The 16,587-nt window shown below is 40.1% G+C and overlaps 1 protein-coding gene across 1 annotated transcript in view; it reads left to right on the top strand.

Moving 5' to 3' along the window:
- WDR70 (WD repeat domain 70) overlaps positions 1 to 16,587 on the top strand; it is a 136,267-nt gene that overhangs the window by 92,437 nt on the left and 27,243 nt on the right. The window contains exons 11-12 of the mRNA XM_055790511.1: positions 6,468 to 6,567; positions 15,501 to 15,585. Of these exons, the coding sequence (XP_055646486.1) occupies positions 6,468 to 6,567; positions 15,501 to 15,585 (185 nt within the window). The remainder of the gene's footprint in view (positions 1 to 6,467; positions 6,568 to 15,500; positions 15,586 to 16,587) is intronic.

Genomic DNA, 16,587 nt, shown 5'->3' with positions numbered 1-16,587 from the left:
AAAGGAGCATGTCTTTTACATCTTCGTACAGTTTTCTCATGCAGTGTAAAAAATCCCCAAAGGAAGTCAACTGTGAATAGTTTCCAAAAGCTACTTTTATTAGTAATATTTATTGTTTTTGTGGCCAAGATAGATTATTTTTTCAAATGCAAAGTTTGATAGTGCAGCCAAACATTCAGCTGGGGTTTCATTTTCAAACCATTAGGCAAATATTTAGCAATGCTTTTAAGAAGCCATCTTTCTAAAACAGTTTCCTAAAATCTTTCTTGATGAATTAAATTAAACAAGAAATTGTTTCTGTTATTGTTCATATTCTTAGAAATTGAATGCTGTAAGTGGTGAATGAAACATGGGCAGATAAGAAAGACTTTCTTACCACTCTACAGCGGCTGAGAGACATCTCTAAGGCAAGCCAGCCTGCTTGCTTCCTATTTTTTTTTGTCTAAAACCATGTAGAGTCCATTGTATCAGGTGCTTGGCCTCATTGCCTTCTGTGTAAATGCTAAGAGATTTTTTTTCAGTTAAGTGCAATTTTATCAATTGCAATTAACAAAATGCTAAATCATTTTTCACCATGAGTGACTGTACTGCTGTATGGCTTCTCTCCTAAGCATGCTATTTTACATAACAGCCCAACTTTTTTGGCTATGCATTTCACACTTGTGTTTTTCTTTTTGTTCATACTTCCATGATAGAATGCATGATTTGTTGCAAGGGGTTGAAGATTTTATAAACTTCAAAAATAGTTACAGAGCTGTTATCTCTCTCCCCCCCCCTCCTTCTTTTTCTGGTTATGTAGGTTTTTCATCTCAATACAGTAGCTCAAGTAAAATTGCAGAGTATTAAAAAGAAAAACCACAACAAAAAAGCGCCAAGTCTCTTATCTGGTCAGTAATTGCAAATAACTAGGAAAACTTCTTTATGAAATGCATGTGAAAGATGATTGGACGGTATTGAACCACTGCTGTGTATGAGAGATAAAAAAATCCCAAAGACTTGCCTCCCTTAGAATATCATACCTCCAACCAGAAAAAGGTCTTAGTGGTCTTAGTTGTAACAGATGAGAATATAATGGGCATGTAGCACAGTTAAATACAATTGCCAATTAGATGTTCTGTTTATAGCAAATAAAGTTAGGTTACTGTATTCATAATTGGTTAATTAGGATTGAGAGAAAGGGAAGAGTGTTTAAGGTCTGCTAATGATACATGTAGATGTCACTGAGCTAGAAAATCACAGAGGAGAGCAAATCCTATAACAGTGTAATCATGTAAATACTAAAACCTCAAATTTCACAAGTTAATCTTGTTTTGCATCAGTATGGTCATTACTGAAACAGCATCCAGTTCTGCACGACGGGAAGTGGTATTGAAGAGCTGTCACATAAATTGAAAGCCCAAGGATCATGTTCACAGAGACTTAAGGAAAGCATCTGATACAGTGTACAACTGCCTACTCGGGGAAAAAAACCCTGACAATTCCTGAATTCAGCTGGCATATGTAGAGCTGATAATTTGTAAGTGATATACTAAACCCAGAAAGTACAGTTATATTTCTTTTCTGGATTATAATTGAGAGGGAAGCATATATGCTTCCTTCAGTAGATATGACCAAAAGGGGGCTGGGAAAATAGCCATTTGGAGAGTGTCTGGTGCCCTGAGAACCTGTCTGTCTTGTCAGCTGTGATCACAGCTCCAAGATTGCTGTCTGTCTCTGGTGGGATCACTGGCAACAAAGACACAAACAGCAAGAAGGTTTCTGGTTTGTTTTCTTCTTGCAGCTTTGTAGCTCATGCCTTTGTCACCTTGAGACTGGCCTATGATAATATGTTATATTGGAAGGCTTTTATGTTTGTTAAAAATTATCATTTTTGCAGTTGAATGTCGTCGGTGTCAGCTAAGTTATTTTGCTGAGAGTATCTTAGTTGAGTGAAACCACCAGTTTAAATCTTAAATGGCCGTATATGGCTTGGGACTTGCCCGTCTGGCATCTCTGCCCAGCTAGTCCTGCCTGTCTGCCTCACATTTGAAACAAGCGTAAATCCTGATTTCCAGCTCTCTGAAGGAGTGTTGCAAACATTCCTTGATGTGAAAGCAGGGGAACAGCTGGTAGGTAAGCATGGGAGGCATCTCTAGAGCTGAGCTCCCCTGTTCATAATACACCTTTCTTGTGCTGGAGCAAACTGGAGTAGATTGCACATTGCTAGTGGCACACTCAGTGTTGGATAGAGTTCCTTTTGGTGTAGACATGATTGTGGTCGAATGGTTGACTGTATTCACACTAATAAATGAGCAAAATTTTGTTATGCATCTGCAGTACAGGGAAAGACTGATATAGCAGTCTTTGTGATCTCACTTTCCCCAAGGCCTTCCTTAATTTATTGCCTCTGCTTTTAAAAAGAATCTTGAAGATGTCAGGAACGAGAAGGAAAAAGAATGTCGTGGCTGGGACATTTGTTATTTCGTTAAAAGATGGTTGGGAAGCATTATAACCTTGGGAAAGCGTGGGCTTAACTGTGGAATATGGTATCCTAGAAACAATGTGGAAAGTTCCACAATTTCATTAGTTAAGCTTTTAGTTGTTTTTCTCAGGAAAAGCATCTCAGGTCCAAGGACGTGGCTTGGATTTGTGTGGTGAACAAACAGACTAGTTCTGTCGTCGTCTTTTCTAAGAACATGTTTTATTTAGGATTCTGGAGAAGGAGAGCGGTTGTATGATGCAAAACTCTAACCATGAGGCTCTGTTGTTGGTCATTCATTTGTGATAAACACTTCATGTGGCCGATGTCATCACTTCCCATATTGGTCCTCTGCAGTCCACCCAGATTTTAAGGATATTCATTATTGATGCTCCAGTCATGTACACTACTTTTTTTTTTTTTTTTTTGTAACCTCTTCCAAATCTTTTCTCTGGCTTCCTTTTATCTTCTGGTTCTCATCCCCTCTGTGAAGACTGCGGTGATATTGCAAACCTTGACATTTATCTGTTATCCTAGTTTTTTTGCTACATGCAGTTGTGTCCTTTCTCACATGTGCTTTGTGTTTTCTGCCTGTCATCTCGTATTGCACACAAGTCAAGTCAGCTGTAACTGCTTAACAAAAATATATGTGCTAATACAAAGTTAGAAAGAAAGTGCTTACATTGCTGGAGTTACTTGCTAGAAAGCCTTCAAACAATTTGCAGTAGATAAGAGTGTGTTACTGCAGAATTTGCTGAAATAACCTTGAAAAAAAATTAAGGACTGATGAACTTGTGAGATTTTTTTTTTATAGTGTATGACTAGTACTCCATAATAGCAGGCACCTCAGAAACAAAAGGCGAGGGTTAATGAGGAAGAAATGTAGATACACTTTGCCCTAATTATTTGTGTATCTTTATCTAGTGTTACAGTGCTCTCTTCCTTCCCCTCCTGAATCAAATGTTTGAATTGTGTACGTTTATTATATTGTTTCATGTCTTTCCAGCAAGAAACATTCTGATAACAATTTTTTTTGCTAATGATTTGTTAGCAAGATTAGACATCTGTTAAAAATGTTCAGAGGCCAGAGGCCAAATACATTATTTTCTTTGAAAACTGCAATGAACATTTGCCGGTGTGTGTAAAAACTCCTTGTTCAACCTTCTATCATTTTTAGAGCAACCTTCAATCATTTTAGAATATTTGATTTAGTATTACAATTCAGGGTTATATGCTTTGCTGAATAATATATGGAGGGCAGGCTTGCAGAGCTCAAAGTTAGGAAAACAATCTTTTCACTGGTAAACTGAGCAAATTTATTTTTAAAGACAAACAGAATTCCTGATGCAATCTTCCTGTCTCTTTCAGATGAGTCTTGTCTTACATGAAATCCTAAGGCATTGAAGCTGGATAGGGAGGTTGGGCTAAATTTTTTCTCATGTGTTCTTTTTTTGTGATTGAGGGGCAAATAATGTCTGAGTCTTAGATATCTGTATGTTGCTCCTTTTTTTTTTTCATGGAACAGTTGAAAAAGGGTAAGAACTGGTTGAAGTATAGGTACTTCATTGAGAAGGCTCCGTAGTGGGTGATGTAATTAAGGTGAACTGTTTAATTCCTGAAAGATACAGTTTAGGTTTGATTAATGGTTTCATAAATTCATGCTAAATCAAATTAGCATATTTGACTATAGGAAAATAAGAAAACTGCTTAAATATTTTGTGATTTACCATCTATCTACATGTACATAGATGTTTGGGGGTTTTATGGGTAAAACACAAAAGATAAGGCATTGGTTGGACCCCGAATATTTTTATTTATTTTAATGCAAATCAAAACAAAAGGAAGGAATTTCAGATTGATTGAGGATGAAATGAAAGAAAACAAAAAACCACCCTTGCGTTAAGTTGGACATCAAAATAAAAAACCTCTCATTTTAATACATGTATGTCAGTGTGACGTTGCCACGGGGGAATGGGAGTATTGAGTAGACTAGTGTTGTGGAGCCCAAATGAAGTTTTTCTGATTTATTTGATATGGCTAAATACCACACTGCAATCTTTTAGTAATTTTTGAGGTGTTTTTGCAAGCGTCCATAATATTTCTTAGGTAGAAAATACATCATGTTACTTGCTTGCTGGTGTTTAACAAATATTAGAGAAAATTTTCTGATAGCCAATTCACATTTTGTCCTTTATATGTTGCCACATAGTTGGAAAATTTTATGTAATAGGATGCATAAAGTATGTTTCTGAACACTTATAAACACCCCACCACAGACATACATTTGTAAACTTCAGTCTGTTCATAGAGTTTCTTCAGGATACGCACAATAGGCTAGAAGTGGCAGTAATTTCGAAACAAGTACTATGGCTGAATGTAGGCTGTTACATTCTATCCCCCAATACTCCTTTGTTGAAGAGTCATTTGTGGAGGGAACAGCTTCTGTGACTCCTCTCAAAACTCGACTAAATCAGCACACCAAAATAAACTTGCAATCGTCATTAATGTCATCACACAAAGATTCTTTAGCTTTTGGACCACATTTAGAACAAATATTTGAAAGGTTAAACAACATTAATTACTTTACTAGCTTGGATCTTTTGCATACAAAATAGCCTATTAAAAGAGTCTTAATAAGGTGCGTAGTCAAAAATTAGAAGATACGGTAACATGAGGACTCCTGTGCAAGCTTAATTCCATCCATATGTTTGCGTTTCAGGATCACATCCTCCTTTTTCATTCTGTAGAATTCTATCTCTTTTAATGTATAGATTGGAGAGTAATCACTAAGCAGCTGCTCAGTGTTTTGTCCTCTTACTGTTGAGGGTGTGATTCCAGATCTGACTTACTGCATGCTGTTCAAACTCTCCTCTGAAAATATATGCTTCTATGTGTATTTTTGCATTTTGTTCATCACTACGGTAAATAAAGGAATTTAAGGCCACTGATTTGTCTTTTCCCCCTCTGTATAAGGAATAGCGTATTTCAATCCTTGTTTTACAGGTGGAAAGCTGAGATACTGTTGCATAGGCAACCTTTACTTTTCGAATGCTTTATTTCACAGCTGTAGGAACTGGTTTTATGTTAGGAAAAGAGGGCAAATGAGAACTGTAATTTCCTAAGTGTTAAAAAGGAGTTAACCAAATTCCTTCATCTCTGTTGCTCTCTTTTTCTCATTTCTTCTGTTTTCCCTTACTGTTTATGAAAGGCATCTTGGTATCTTAGCTGAGAACTTTGGTTTGGTTGGGAAGAAGGAAAGCTTGATTTTACAAACGTGCTAAAATTTAATTTGAGGTTACTTCCTTTTTAATAGAATTCTTAGGGATTTTACTAAATAGCAACTAATAAGAAGTCAGCTCTATACAAGAACAAAACTTTAACCTGAAAGTAATTTCTGCCTCTCTCTAGGATTATTGGCAAAATAGAAATAATTAAAAATAAACAAACCTCCTTCCCCAACTGGAATTTTATTGCAGCTAAATGGAACACAAACCTCAGAATATTTGAACTTTATTGTATTATATAAGCCATGTATTTTGCCAAGGATTAAGTTTGGAAAAAGTAAGTTCTTACAATCCTTCTTTTAAGTCCTTTCCCCAAAGTATGTGTGTTGTATTTTTGTATTTTTTTCTAAGTATAAGCCTGCCTACAGGAGTGTTGAGAACTGTCTTAAAATGTTTTTTTTATCTTAACCAGGTGTAACTACCTTTATTCAGTGTTAGTCAGAGTTTTCCAATAGCGCTGATGATGTGTAAATGCGGACTGTGTAATTAAACCTATGAAAAAGTAAATTTTTTCATTCAAGCTATTATTGTGAAAGCCTATTCTGAAAGATGTATGACATTTTTTAAAAGGCTGTAGAAATATTTAGCGTATGTGCCTGCTAAAAATGCAGGGGGTTCTGTTTAAATTTAGGAATAGCCTCAGAGTACACAAAATGCTATAAAGCAATCTTCATCCCATCTTGAAACAAGAAAATTTTCTGATGTTTTATTTGTTTGACAAACAGGTACACACAAAGTTCCACTGCAGGCAAGCCCATGCTCCAGGCACTGACACTTCATGCTTGACATTTTCTTATGATGGTACTGTCCTTGCCAGCCGGGGAGGTAGGTGACTGAAAGAACCCTTTGATGTGTTCCATGTAAGGCAATTTTAAATTTACTAAGTTAAATGGTTTGGGAAACAAGCCATTTAAATCTTATCATCGTTAAAAGTAATTGGTTTTGATGTTGGTAAGATAGTAAAATCAGATACTAGTGATTTAAACCTGAAATGTTTCACAATTGACATGTTCTATTTTGATACACCATGCCATACTGTGTTCCTGAAAGCACATTTTAGAGCAATTAAGGAAAACTTTGCTGTTTATATTATACAGTTCCTGATCTGTCATCTTTTCTAGCATTAATAATATACCAAAAGGAAATCACTACCTTAAGTAAAAATAAAACAAGACCAGTTTCTTTACTTAGTTCTTTCTGGGAAGATTACTGCCCCTCAGTAACAGTATCTCGGTTCTGGAGTTAGTAATTCTTCAAGCAGCTTTCTTATGCAATGTCTGTTTCTGTTCTAATTGGAATTTTTATCTAACTTACATTACAAACATCAAGAGGTGATGACTGGAAGTGAGTGGCCAAGATGTGCTGGAATGGCAAAAAAATTTGAGATGTCTACACGACAGGAAAAAAACACTTGTGTTTTTAAACTTCAGATAAACTTTTATTAAAAAGTCTTAGATAACAGAACAAGTCTGGAGAAGGCAGATACATTTGAAAACACACTGACTCCAGTATTGAGTGTATGGGATAGGATGATGTCTGCCTGAAACAGCTTTTCTTACAGAGATTTGTCTACCCAATATTTTGCAGGCAGGTGCAAGCACACAATCCAAGCTGTTGGATGGAAACCAGCTGTAACCAGAAGCCTATATGCATAATGTGTATGCATTAGCATGGCCCCAAGGCCAAATAAACAGGCTGAGGGAGAGGAGGTATATGTTAATGTCAGCTAACATTGTGCCTAACATATGTACAGGACATCTGGTCAGTTTAGTAGATAGACAAAATGAGATCATGTATACAAAATACCAGGATAGAGGTATTCATAGATGGCAGAAGCTCTGAAGCAGGGGATATACTTCCAGGCTAAGGGCTGTAGCTTGCAAATGCTTTGTGTCCTCCCCCTGATGAGTAGAATGACACTGGTGGCTTTTACAGCAATACGCAGCTGCTGTTGGATGCTGCCTCTCCAGTTATTTTGTATGTCTTGCTACATTTCTAAGATTCCAAATATTTTGTTCCCCAGACCACATCTTTCAGAGTAAGATGATGGTAGTCTTGTCCTTGACAGCGCTAGGCTTACTAGGGCAAGCTAATGGCACTTGGATTGTTTTTTAATTACTGTTCAGGTTCTGGGGTCCAGAGTTCTATTGGAGAGTTCATTGTACTCATCATGAATGAGCATTAAGGGGTTGAGGTAAAAACTCTTAACCTTGCTGGTCCTTACTGAACCAGACATTTACTGTGTCAGAACCTTCTCCTGCTTGGAAAATAGGTGAACCATCTGTCTTTCTGTTGTGGGCTAAGTGAAATGCTGCATCTGTCTGCCAGCGGTGTTGCCCCTGAAAAACTCACCCAGACATACTTTATAAGATTTAAAGGGAAACCTCCGTGTGCTTTTAAATATCATCAGCAAACAAGGTTAGTACTTACATGAGGAATATTGACTAGTGCTATCTTGAAACCTCCATTTATGTAAATTCTCTTATGTTTCACATTTATGAATATAGATCACAGAAATAACCTTTGCTTATTTTCATTGCGTATGGCACTTGTGGTTGCCTGCTCTTCCTCATCTGTCTCCATATTTTGTGTTGTGTTTAACAAACTTTCACTTCTGTTTTATCTATCACACTGTGCTCTAAGCTATATAAAATGTAGATTGATTGTTTGCAGAATGTAAGACTGTACAGAAATTTGGCCCTTTAGTGTGGATAAAAATGCTACCTTTGTCAGTGTATTAAAAGAAAAAAAAAAAGCTCTGTGTGTGCTGTGCTAGAGAATAAGGAGGATTCATACCTTATTTTGACTTGTTTGGTTAGTGCTTTAATAGGAGTATTGCTTTGGATCTGTACCAACAAAAGCAGATGTGGATCTAGAATTCATAGATTAACACACCTGCCAAGTGCTGAGGATCAAAGAGCTGATAGTTGTTTGGGGCATGGGGACTTTTCATTGAATGAAAGCCTAATGGATTCTCCTGCATCTGATGTAGGTTCTTTGTTGGATATGAGAGAGATGAGGCAGGGCTCAGCTGTAAGCACAGGGGAAAATGAAAAGTGAAAGACCTTTTTTATGTGAGTTCCCAGTCTTACTCTTCTTGGGTATTAGGTAGTAACTTGACAGAAACTTAAGAAAGTGATATTTTTGCATACTTGTAACCATAAAAGTAACTTTTTCTAAAATACAGTGAAGATAGTATTTGGGGAATGTTTTCTTTGTTTAACAGTGAAGAGGTAAGCATTATGACTGGACTTGGGTTCTGTTACAAAAACCTAAAAAAGCTTTTTTTGACTCTTGGTATGTACAGAATTTATGGAGTTAGGTTTTGCCATAATATGAAGCAATTACTTCATTAATTCCATGGATCTCATGACAACTAGTAGTTTGATAGTTCATTTATTTTCTGTGGTATGAAGTGTGCAGACTCAGTGTCATTGTAATCAGTAAACTTATATAGAAAAATTAGATAGCTTATGCAGATGTATGCTTTCTTTTGATTTCAAGAGGGTTTTTTTGTGCGTTTTCTACTTTTAGTTGTATTTGTCTTCTCACAATGCTCTTGAGGAAAAATAAAACGGTTAATTTTGAATTTGTTTTACAAAGTAGAAACACCTTGTGTACCATTTCCTGTTTACTCAAGGATTATGCAGCAGCATGTATAGTCACTTTCTATTTTGTGTAGAGTAATAATATATTGCTCTTTACGGTAAATATAAACATTAGCATTTCAAAGATCAAGTGGTTTTACATCTCAGGAGCTGAATGCTGATGTTAATTTCAAACAATGCCAAAAAAGCATTAATTAAAGTGAAACATGGTGGGATAACTCTCATGACTGGAGTGCTGCAAGGTCTGGCTACAAACTCTTCAGAAGGGACAGGCAAAAGGAACAAGAGGCAGTGGGGTAGCCCTGTGTGTCGGGGAGTGTTTTTACTGCCTACAGCTGAATGATGGTGACAGTACGGTTGAGTGTTTATGGGTAAGAATTAAGGGGAAGGCCAAAAAGGCAGATGTTGTGGAGGGTGTCTATTATAGACCACCCAACCAGGATGAAGAGACAGACAAAACATTCTACAAGCAGCTGGGAGAAGTCTCAAGATCACTAGTCCATGTCCTCATGGGGGACTTCAACCTATGACGTCTGCTGGAAATACAGCACAGCAGAGACGAAACAGTCTGGAGGATCCTGGAGGGTGTGGAAGAGACCTTCCTGACACAGCTGGTCAGTGAGCCAGCCAGGGGAGATGCCCTGCTGGGTCTGCTGGTTACAAACAGGGAAGGACTGGTGGGTGAAGTGGTGGTCAGAGGATGTCTTGGGCATGGAGATCATGAAATGACAGAACTTTCAGTTCTCTGAGAAGTAAGGAGGGGGTCAGCAGAAGCGCTGCCTTGGACTTCTGGAGGGCCGAAGTCTTTGGCCTGGTTAGGAGGCTGGTTGACAGAGCCCCTTGGGAGAGAGTTCTGAAGGGCCAAGGGGTCCAGGAGGGCTGGGCGGTCTTCCAGAAGGAAGTCCTAAAGGCTCAGGAGCAGCCTGTCCCCATGTGCCAAAAGATAAACCAGGAGGAAAGACCAGCCTGGCTGAGCAGAGAGCTTTAGCTGGAACTCAGGGGGAAAGCAGAGTTTTCCATCTTTGGAAGAAGGGGCAGGCAACCCCGGAGGGCTATAGCGGTGTCGTGAGGTTATGCAGGGGGAAGGTGGAGAGGAGAAAGCCCAGCTAGAACTCAGGCTGGCCACAGCTGTAAAAGATGACAAAAAAGAGTTTTTATGATTATAGTAGAAACAGAAGGAGGGCCAAGGATAATCTCCATCCTTTATTGGATGCCATAGGGGGAACACTGCCACAAAGGATGAGGAAAAGGCTGAGGTGCTTAATGCTTTTTTGCCTCAGTCTTTTACAGCAAGCCCAGGTTCCCTCTGGGTACTGAGCCCCTGAGCTGGAAGACAGGGTGAGGAGGAGCAGAATGGAGTCCCCACAGTCCAGGAGGAAACGGTCAGTGACCTGCTGCTCCACTGAGACACGCACCAGTCTGTGGGGCTGGATGGGATCCACCCGAGGGCACTGAGGGAGCTGGTGGAGGAGCTCGCCAGCTGCTCACTGTCATGTATCAACAGCGCTGGCTAACCCAGGAGGTCCCAGAAGACTGGACATCAGCCAACGTGACACCAGTCTTGTAGGTACAAGAAGGGCAGGAAGGAGGATCCAGGCAGCTACAGGCCTGCCAGCCTGACCTCGGTGCCAGGGAAGGTTATGGAGCAGATCATCCTGGCTGCCATCCCATGGCACATGCAGGTCAACCAGGGGATCAGGCCCAGCCAGCATGGGGTTATGAAAGGCGGATGGACCTGATCTCCTTCTACAAGACGATGACCCACCAAGTGGACGAGGGAAAGGCTGTGGATGTTGTCTACCTGGATGTTAGTAAAGCCTTTGACACCATCTCCCACAGCATTCTCCTGGAGACACGGGCTGCTCGTGGCTTGGGTGGGTGTGCTCTGTGCTGGGTTAAGAGCCGGCTGAGTCCAGAGCGTGGTGGGGAATGGAGTTACATCCAGCTGGTGGCCAGGGCCCAGTGTTGGGGCCAGTCCTGTTTCATATCTTTACCAACGATCTGGGTGAGGGGATGGAGTGCCCCCTCAGTGAGTTCACAGGTGACCCCCAGCTGGGGGGAGCGTTGATCTGCGGGAGGGCAGGAGGCTCTGCAGGGGGTCTGGGCAGGCTGGAGCGATGGGCCCAGGCCAGTTGTGTGAGGGTCAACCAGGCTCAGTGCCGGGTCCTGCCCGTGGGTCACACCAGCCCCCACAGCGCTGCGGGCTGGGGGCAGGGGGCTGGGAACTGCCTGGGGGGAAAGGGCCTGGGGGGGCTGGTCGGCAGCCGGCTGGGCATGAGCCCCCCGTGTGCCCAGGTGGCCAAGGAGGCCAGCAGCATCCTGGCTGGTGCCGGGAACGGCGTGGCCAGCAGGGCCAGGGCAGTGCTGTCCCCCTGCACTGGGCACTGGCGAGGCCGCCCCTCGACTCCTGTGTTCAGGTTGGGCCCCTCACTGCCAGGGGGACGCAGAGGGGCTGCAGCGTGTCCAGAGACGGGCAGGGGGCTGGTGCCGGGGCTGGGGCACAGGGCTGGTGGGGAGCGGCTGGGGGAACTGGGGGGGGTCAGCCTGGAGAGGAGGAGGCTCGGGGGCACCTTGTGGCTCCCTGCAGCTGCCTGACAGGAGGGTGTAGGCAGGGGGGTCGGTCTCTTCTCCCAGGTGACAAGTGACAGGGCAAGAGGAGACGGCCTCAAGTTATGTCAGGGGAGGTTTAGACTAGACATTAGGAAATACTCTGTCATAGAAAGGGGTGGTCAAGCACTGGAACAGGCTGCTCAGGTATGTGGTAGAATCACCATCCCTGGAAGTATTTTAAAAATGTGTAGATGTGGTGCTTAGTGACATGTTTTAGTGATGGACTTGGTAGTCTTGGGTTAACAATTGGACCTAATGATCTCAAAGGTCTTTTCCAAGCTAAATGGTTCTGTGATTAGCTTTAATAGGCATAGTCAACTATGTGTAGCATTGGGAGCTGAAGGGGAGTTCTCAAAGTACCTTTCTTCCAGTATCCTTCACTTCCATATGTTCAAGGAAGGTGATGCCCTTAAATATTTGGCCAGGCTGGTATGGGTGCACGTGGTGATGAGAGCTCTTCCAAGCCTAAGAGTAGAATCCCCAGTTTGTAACTTCCCTCCCAAGGCCTTTGGCTCAGTGTGAGTGTGGTCCCAACCTATGGTGCCTCCAAAGGTCATTCTTTAGCTGTTGCTGCTCCTCTTGCAGATCCACTGCAGAATGCAGAAGCATATAAATTGTTCTCTCAGGTGCCTTTTCTCACAGAAAGTAGTGATGGTAGGTAGTAGAAGCTTCGCAGAAAGTATTAGATTTCATAAACATATTCTGGTGCTTACTCGTGGTAAGCCTTTTTATACTGTGCCATTGCTATGTTGTATTTTCTTTCTTAAATTCTCAATTCCTATGTTTCTTTGCATTCACTAGCGATCTTTGTGAATTTCTGTGCTTGAGCTTTGCTTTCATGACAGGACTTCCTCTTTAAAATAGGAGCTTCCTGAGGTGTGTTGCTGACTAGGTTTTTTGAGCGTCTGGCAGGACTTCTGCTTCTTTGGGGGCTATTTGCGTCCATGTACTTGTCTATTGAAAAGAAAAAAAATTAGATAAAGTCTTTGTAGTATCAGTGCATTTGCCTTATTTTGAATAAAAACTTTGAAAATGCCTATTCTGGCTCACCAAAGACTTTTTCTAGGACCTAATTGTTACTTCTTGATAAATCCTGTGCTCCAGTATCATTGGCATAATGGTGTCTGACCTGATAGTATCAGACTAGAGCCTGTTCATTGGTATTCTTTTAAAATGGTGAAGAATAGAGTTTGAAATGCTACTAAAAATACTATAAAAGCTTTAAATAATCGTGCCATGCTTTGGAGAAGTCTGCCATCAAGAAAAATACTGAGTGATTTTAGTGGCCTATTTTGAATGCTTCATTCTGAGCTGCACAACTTCTGTTTATATGTTTTTGTTTAACTATTTTTGTCCATGTATGAAGTAATTAAAAATAGATCAGTATTGTTATAGCTTTTGTAAAGAAGCCTCTTAAGCATTGATGGAAGGATGCTACTGGAAAAAATCCCTGATGTTGTGGAAAGTTAATGTGTCTGTTTTCTTAGTGACAGTGGTTTCAACTCCAAACACAGATTAGATTGAGGAACCAATATCATATTTGAAATACAGAAATTTAATTAGCAAAAGTGAATTTGGTCAAAAACTTAAGGATGATAAGTGTTTCACAGTGTTGGAGAAGTCCTTCCACTATCATTTCTCCCTTTCCAAATACATAACCATCTATTTCTGCACAATGTAAGACAGTGTTGATTTGAAATCAACCACAACTTTTTGAGTCCTTCTAGAGTATTCTTACTTTTTAAACCACCATATTAATTTTTTTTATTGGCAGAAGAGCTATAGCTGAATGTCTGCATCTCCTGCTAAAGCCTGGCAGGACTACAGCTTGAAGATCACGTCAAGGCTCGTTCCACTGGGAACAGAACAGCCTTGGCTGCTAGCCTTAGATATGTCCCTATCTAGGAGATTTGCAGAGTGGCCAAATGGTATCCTTTGCACACATTTATAGAGGGCTGGTGCTTTAGATGCAACATCTCACCGGTAAGTGTTTTTTGTTAGGGTTGGGAGAGAAAAGAGAGGGTTCATATTGCAAGACCAAATGCTTTGAAGTGATTGGGATGGAGTCTACTGGGAAACAATAGGAAAATGGATATTCCCAAAATAGGGACTCAGTATTTTTCTTCCTTGTCACTTTTAGCTTCCCAATGAACAGAAATATACTCTGCTGTAGACATCATTTATCCACTTCTTTAAAATATTTTGTACTACAGAGTTATCCTGGTCTTTAATATAAACATACATGATGTACGAGGCCACACACTACTGCTTTTCCTGTAAAGGGTATTGCTGACCTTGATTTCTTTTGTTACAGCATGTTACTTTTTTTTTTCTTTTAAGCATTTTATTTCCAAGGCCTCCTTTAAGCTCTTGATCTCAAAGGACAGAATACTTCTAGACAGCAAAATTTGCTTCCCTGTAAGGTTTATGCTTTGGAAAGGAAGCAGGTCTGTAGATTACCAGTCGCTTGCCTACTTTTCCTCCTAGGTCAGGAGGATTTTGTAATTTTTTTGTCTGAAATTAATCTCTGGATATATTTAGAGAGAGAATTGTTGTTTAAAAGTCCTTCTTTTCACCCTTGAAAGCACTGAGGAACTAATGTCAAATGCAAGGAGATGTCTAGGTGCCTGAGTGAGGTGCTTCAAAGCTCAAATTCTGTAGTTTGTCTCATGCTGGAAATGCGTATCCCAAGGGATGATCAGCAGAGATGTAGATCTCTCCAGGAATAACTAATGAATCATCCCCCTCCCCTCTCTGCTTCTCACTTTGTTAAAATGTCATAACTTTTCAGAAAGGAATAAACAGCCTGACTTTTACTGGCCTGCAGTCATACCGTGTTTATCAAACACAGACAAGAATTGCTATAAATACCTTGCTGTAACCTTGATTTTGGCTTTTATGGCCAAAGGTGGTGTGGAGGGCTGTGAAATAGTTTTGTTATAGCAAGTGTGGGTTCTGTTGCTTCCCTTCTCCCTCTTCCCCAAGGATTTCTGTCTCATTCCAGGGCCTGTTCTCTGTACTGAGGCTACAGTTTGTTGCTGTTTGCCTGCTGAGGAAGGGGGAAGACTTCATGTGCCTTCCATTCTTCCTGATCGTTTTTTTCAGGGCAGGTAGAAATCAGACACATAAAACTTGTATAGTTTTTGATCTAGATCATCCATGGTAACATTTTAATTTCTTAAACGTTCAATTTACGCTTAGTAGCAAAGCACGGATGCTCACAAACACAGAATAAATAAGTGTTTGGGGAATCGGATTTTACTGTGCATAACTGTTTTTTGGTAGGAGGGGTTGCCATGATGGAGCTGAGCTATGAAGGAGATGTTTCTGATCTATTGGAACGTGGCATGTGGAACTTGAATCCTTGTACTTTCATAGTTAGTTAGAGCCAAAAAGCTTCCAAACCATCACTGCTTTGAATGCTTCTGCCATATAATTCTGCTCTTTTTGTGTCTGAATTGGAGGATGAAATTTTCTGCGCATGTCTAAATTCTTGAGTTAAATTCATTATTGCTAAATTTTGTCCCTTTTGTGTTATAGGAGATGATACTTTGAAGATATGGGATATTAGACAATTTAAAAAGCCTCTTAATTCAGCAGAAAGACTGCCCAGCTTCTTTCCAATGTAAGTCCTCTTTAAATTTATTCCAGCTATAGAAACAGCAGTAGTTATGCTGAGCGGGAGTCTGCCGAAGTTCTCCTCAGTTCTCACTAGGTCCACTACTGTGCAGAAAGGACTGCGCAGGGAGGACTGTGCAATGACAATTCATGGCTATTTTAGGATTCCTCGTTGCTTTAAAAAATGTCATATTTTTTGTGATAATTCATAGCTACCTTTGCTTGGGTTTTATGCATTTTTCAGTCTCATGTGTCTTATGTCCAAGTAGATTAGCAACTTTTCAGGAGGAGGCCAGTTTGTTGCCTTATGTTTTTATAATGAGATATATAAGGAATCCTCATTCTTACTTGGTCTATGATTAATAAAAGCTGTATTGAAAAGTAGATGTAACATGAAGGTGCATGGTATGAATTCAAGTTACGATGTTAGAAGTGCTGATGACTCGTATTTGATATTAAAATAGTGTATTGTACTGAATAGTGCTGGGTATTGTATGTAGTATTTTTATTGATACTACCTGCATTTCTATAGCAGTAGCACAGACAAATTCAACTTTAAGGACAAAGTAAGGTCTTTGAGCTGTCCATGAGCTGCCTTTCTATCTTGACTGCTATTGGTAGCATAGAGTAAAAGTAAACAAACATTTTTGGCCACTGTGTAAACAAACTGCCTTGTATCATTGAAGAATGTATCATCGGCAAAAAGAGATTTCATGATTGATTTTTTTTTTTTTTTTTTTTACTCTAATATTGATAACCAGATTTGAAAATACTTTTTTTGGTTTGTTTCTCATGTTGAAAAGTTTACAAGGCTTTTGAGTGGAGGAGAATTTAATTGGGAGGAGGATTTTTATTGGATCTGTCAGTTTTGCACATTCTGTGCACAGCTGTAATTACATGTGAACTATCTCTGATAACTGTAGTAACAAATGACAGCTGACACAAGATTTTTTTGTTTGTAAAGCTTTGTCTTGAAAGAATTAACAAATAGAAGGGATTCCTTTTCAGG

This window comes from Falco peregrinus, chromosome Z (assembly GCF_023634155.1).
Source record: "Falco peregrinus isolate bFalPer1 chromosome Z, bFalPer1.pri, whole genome shotgun sequence".
Taxonomy (NCBI): Eukaryota; Metazoa; Chordata; class Aves; order Falconiformes; family Falconidae; genus Falco; species Falco peregrinus.
This window is presented reverse-complemented; position numbering and strand designations above follow the sequence as displayed.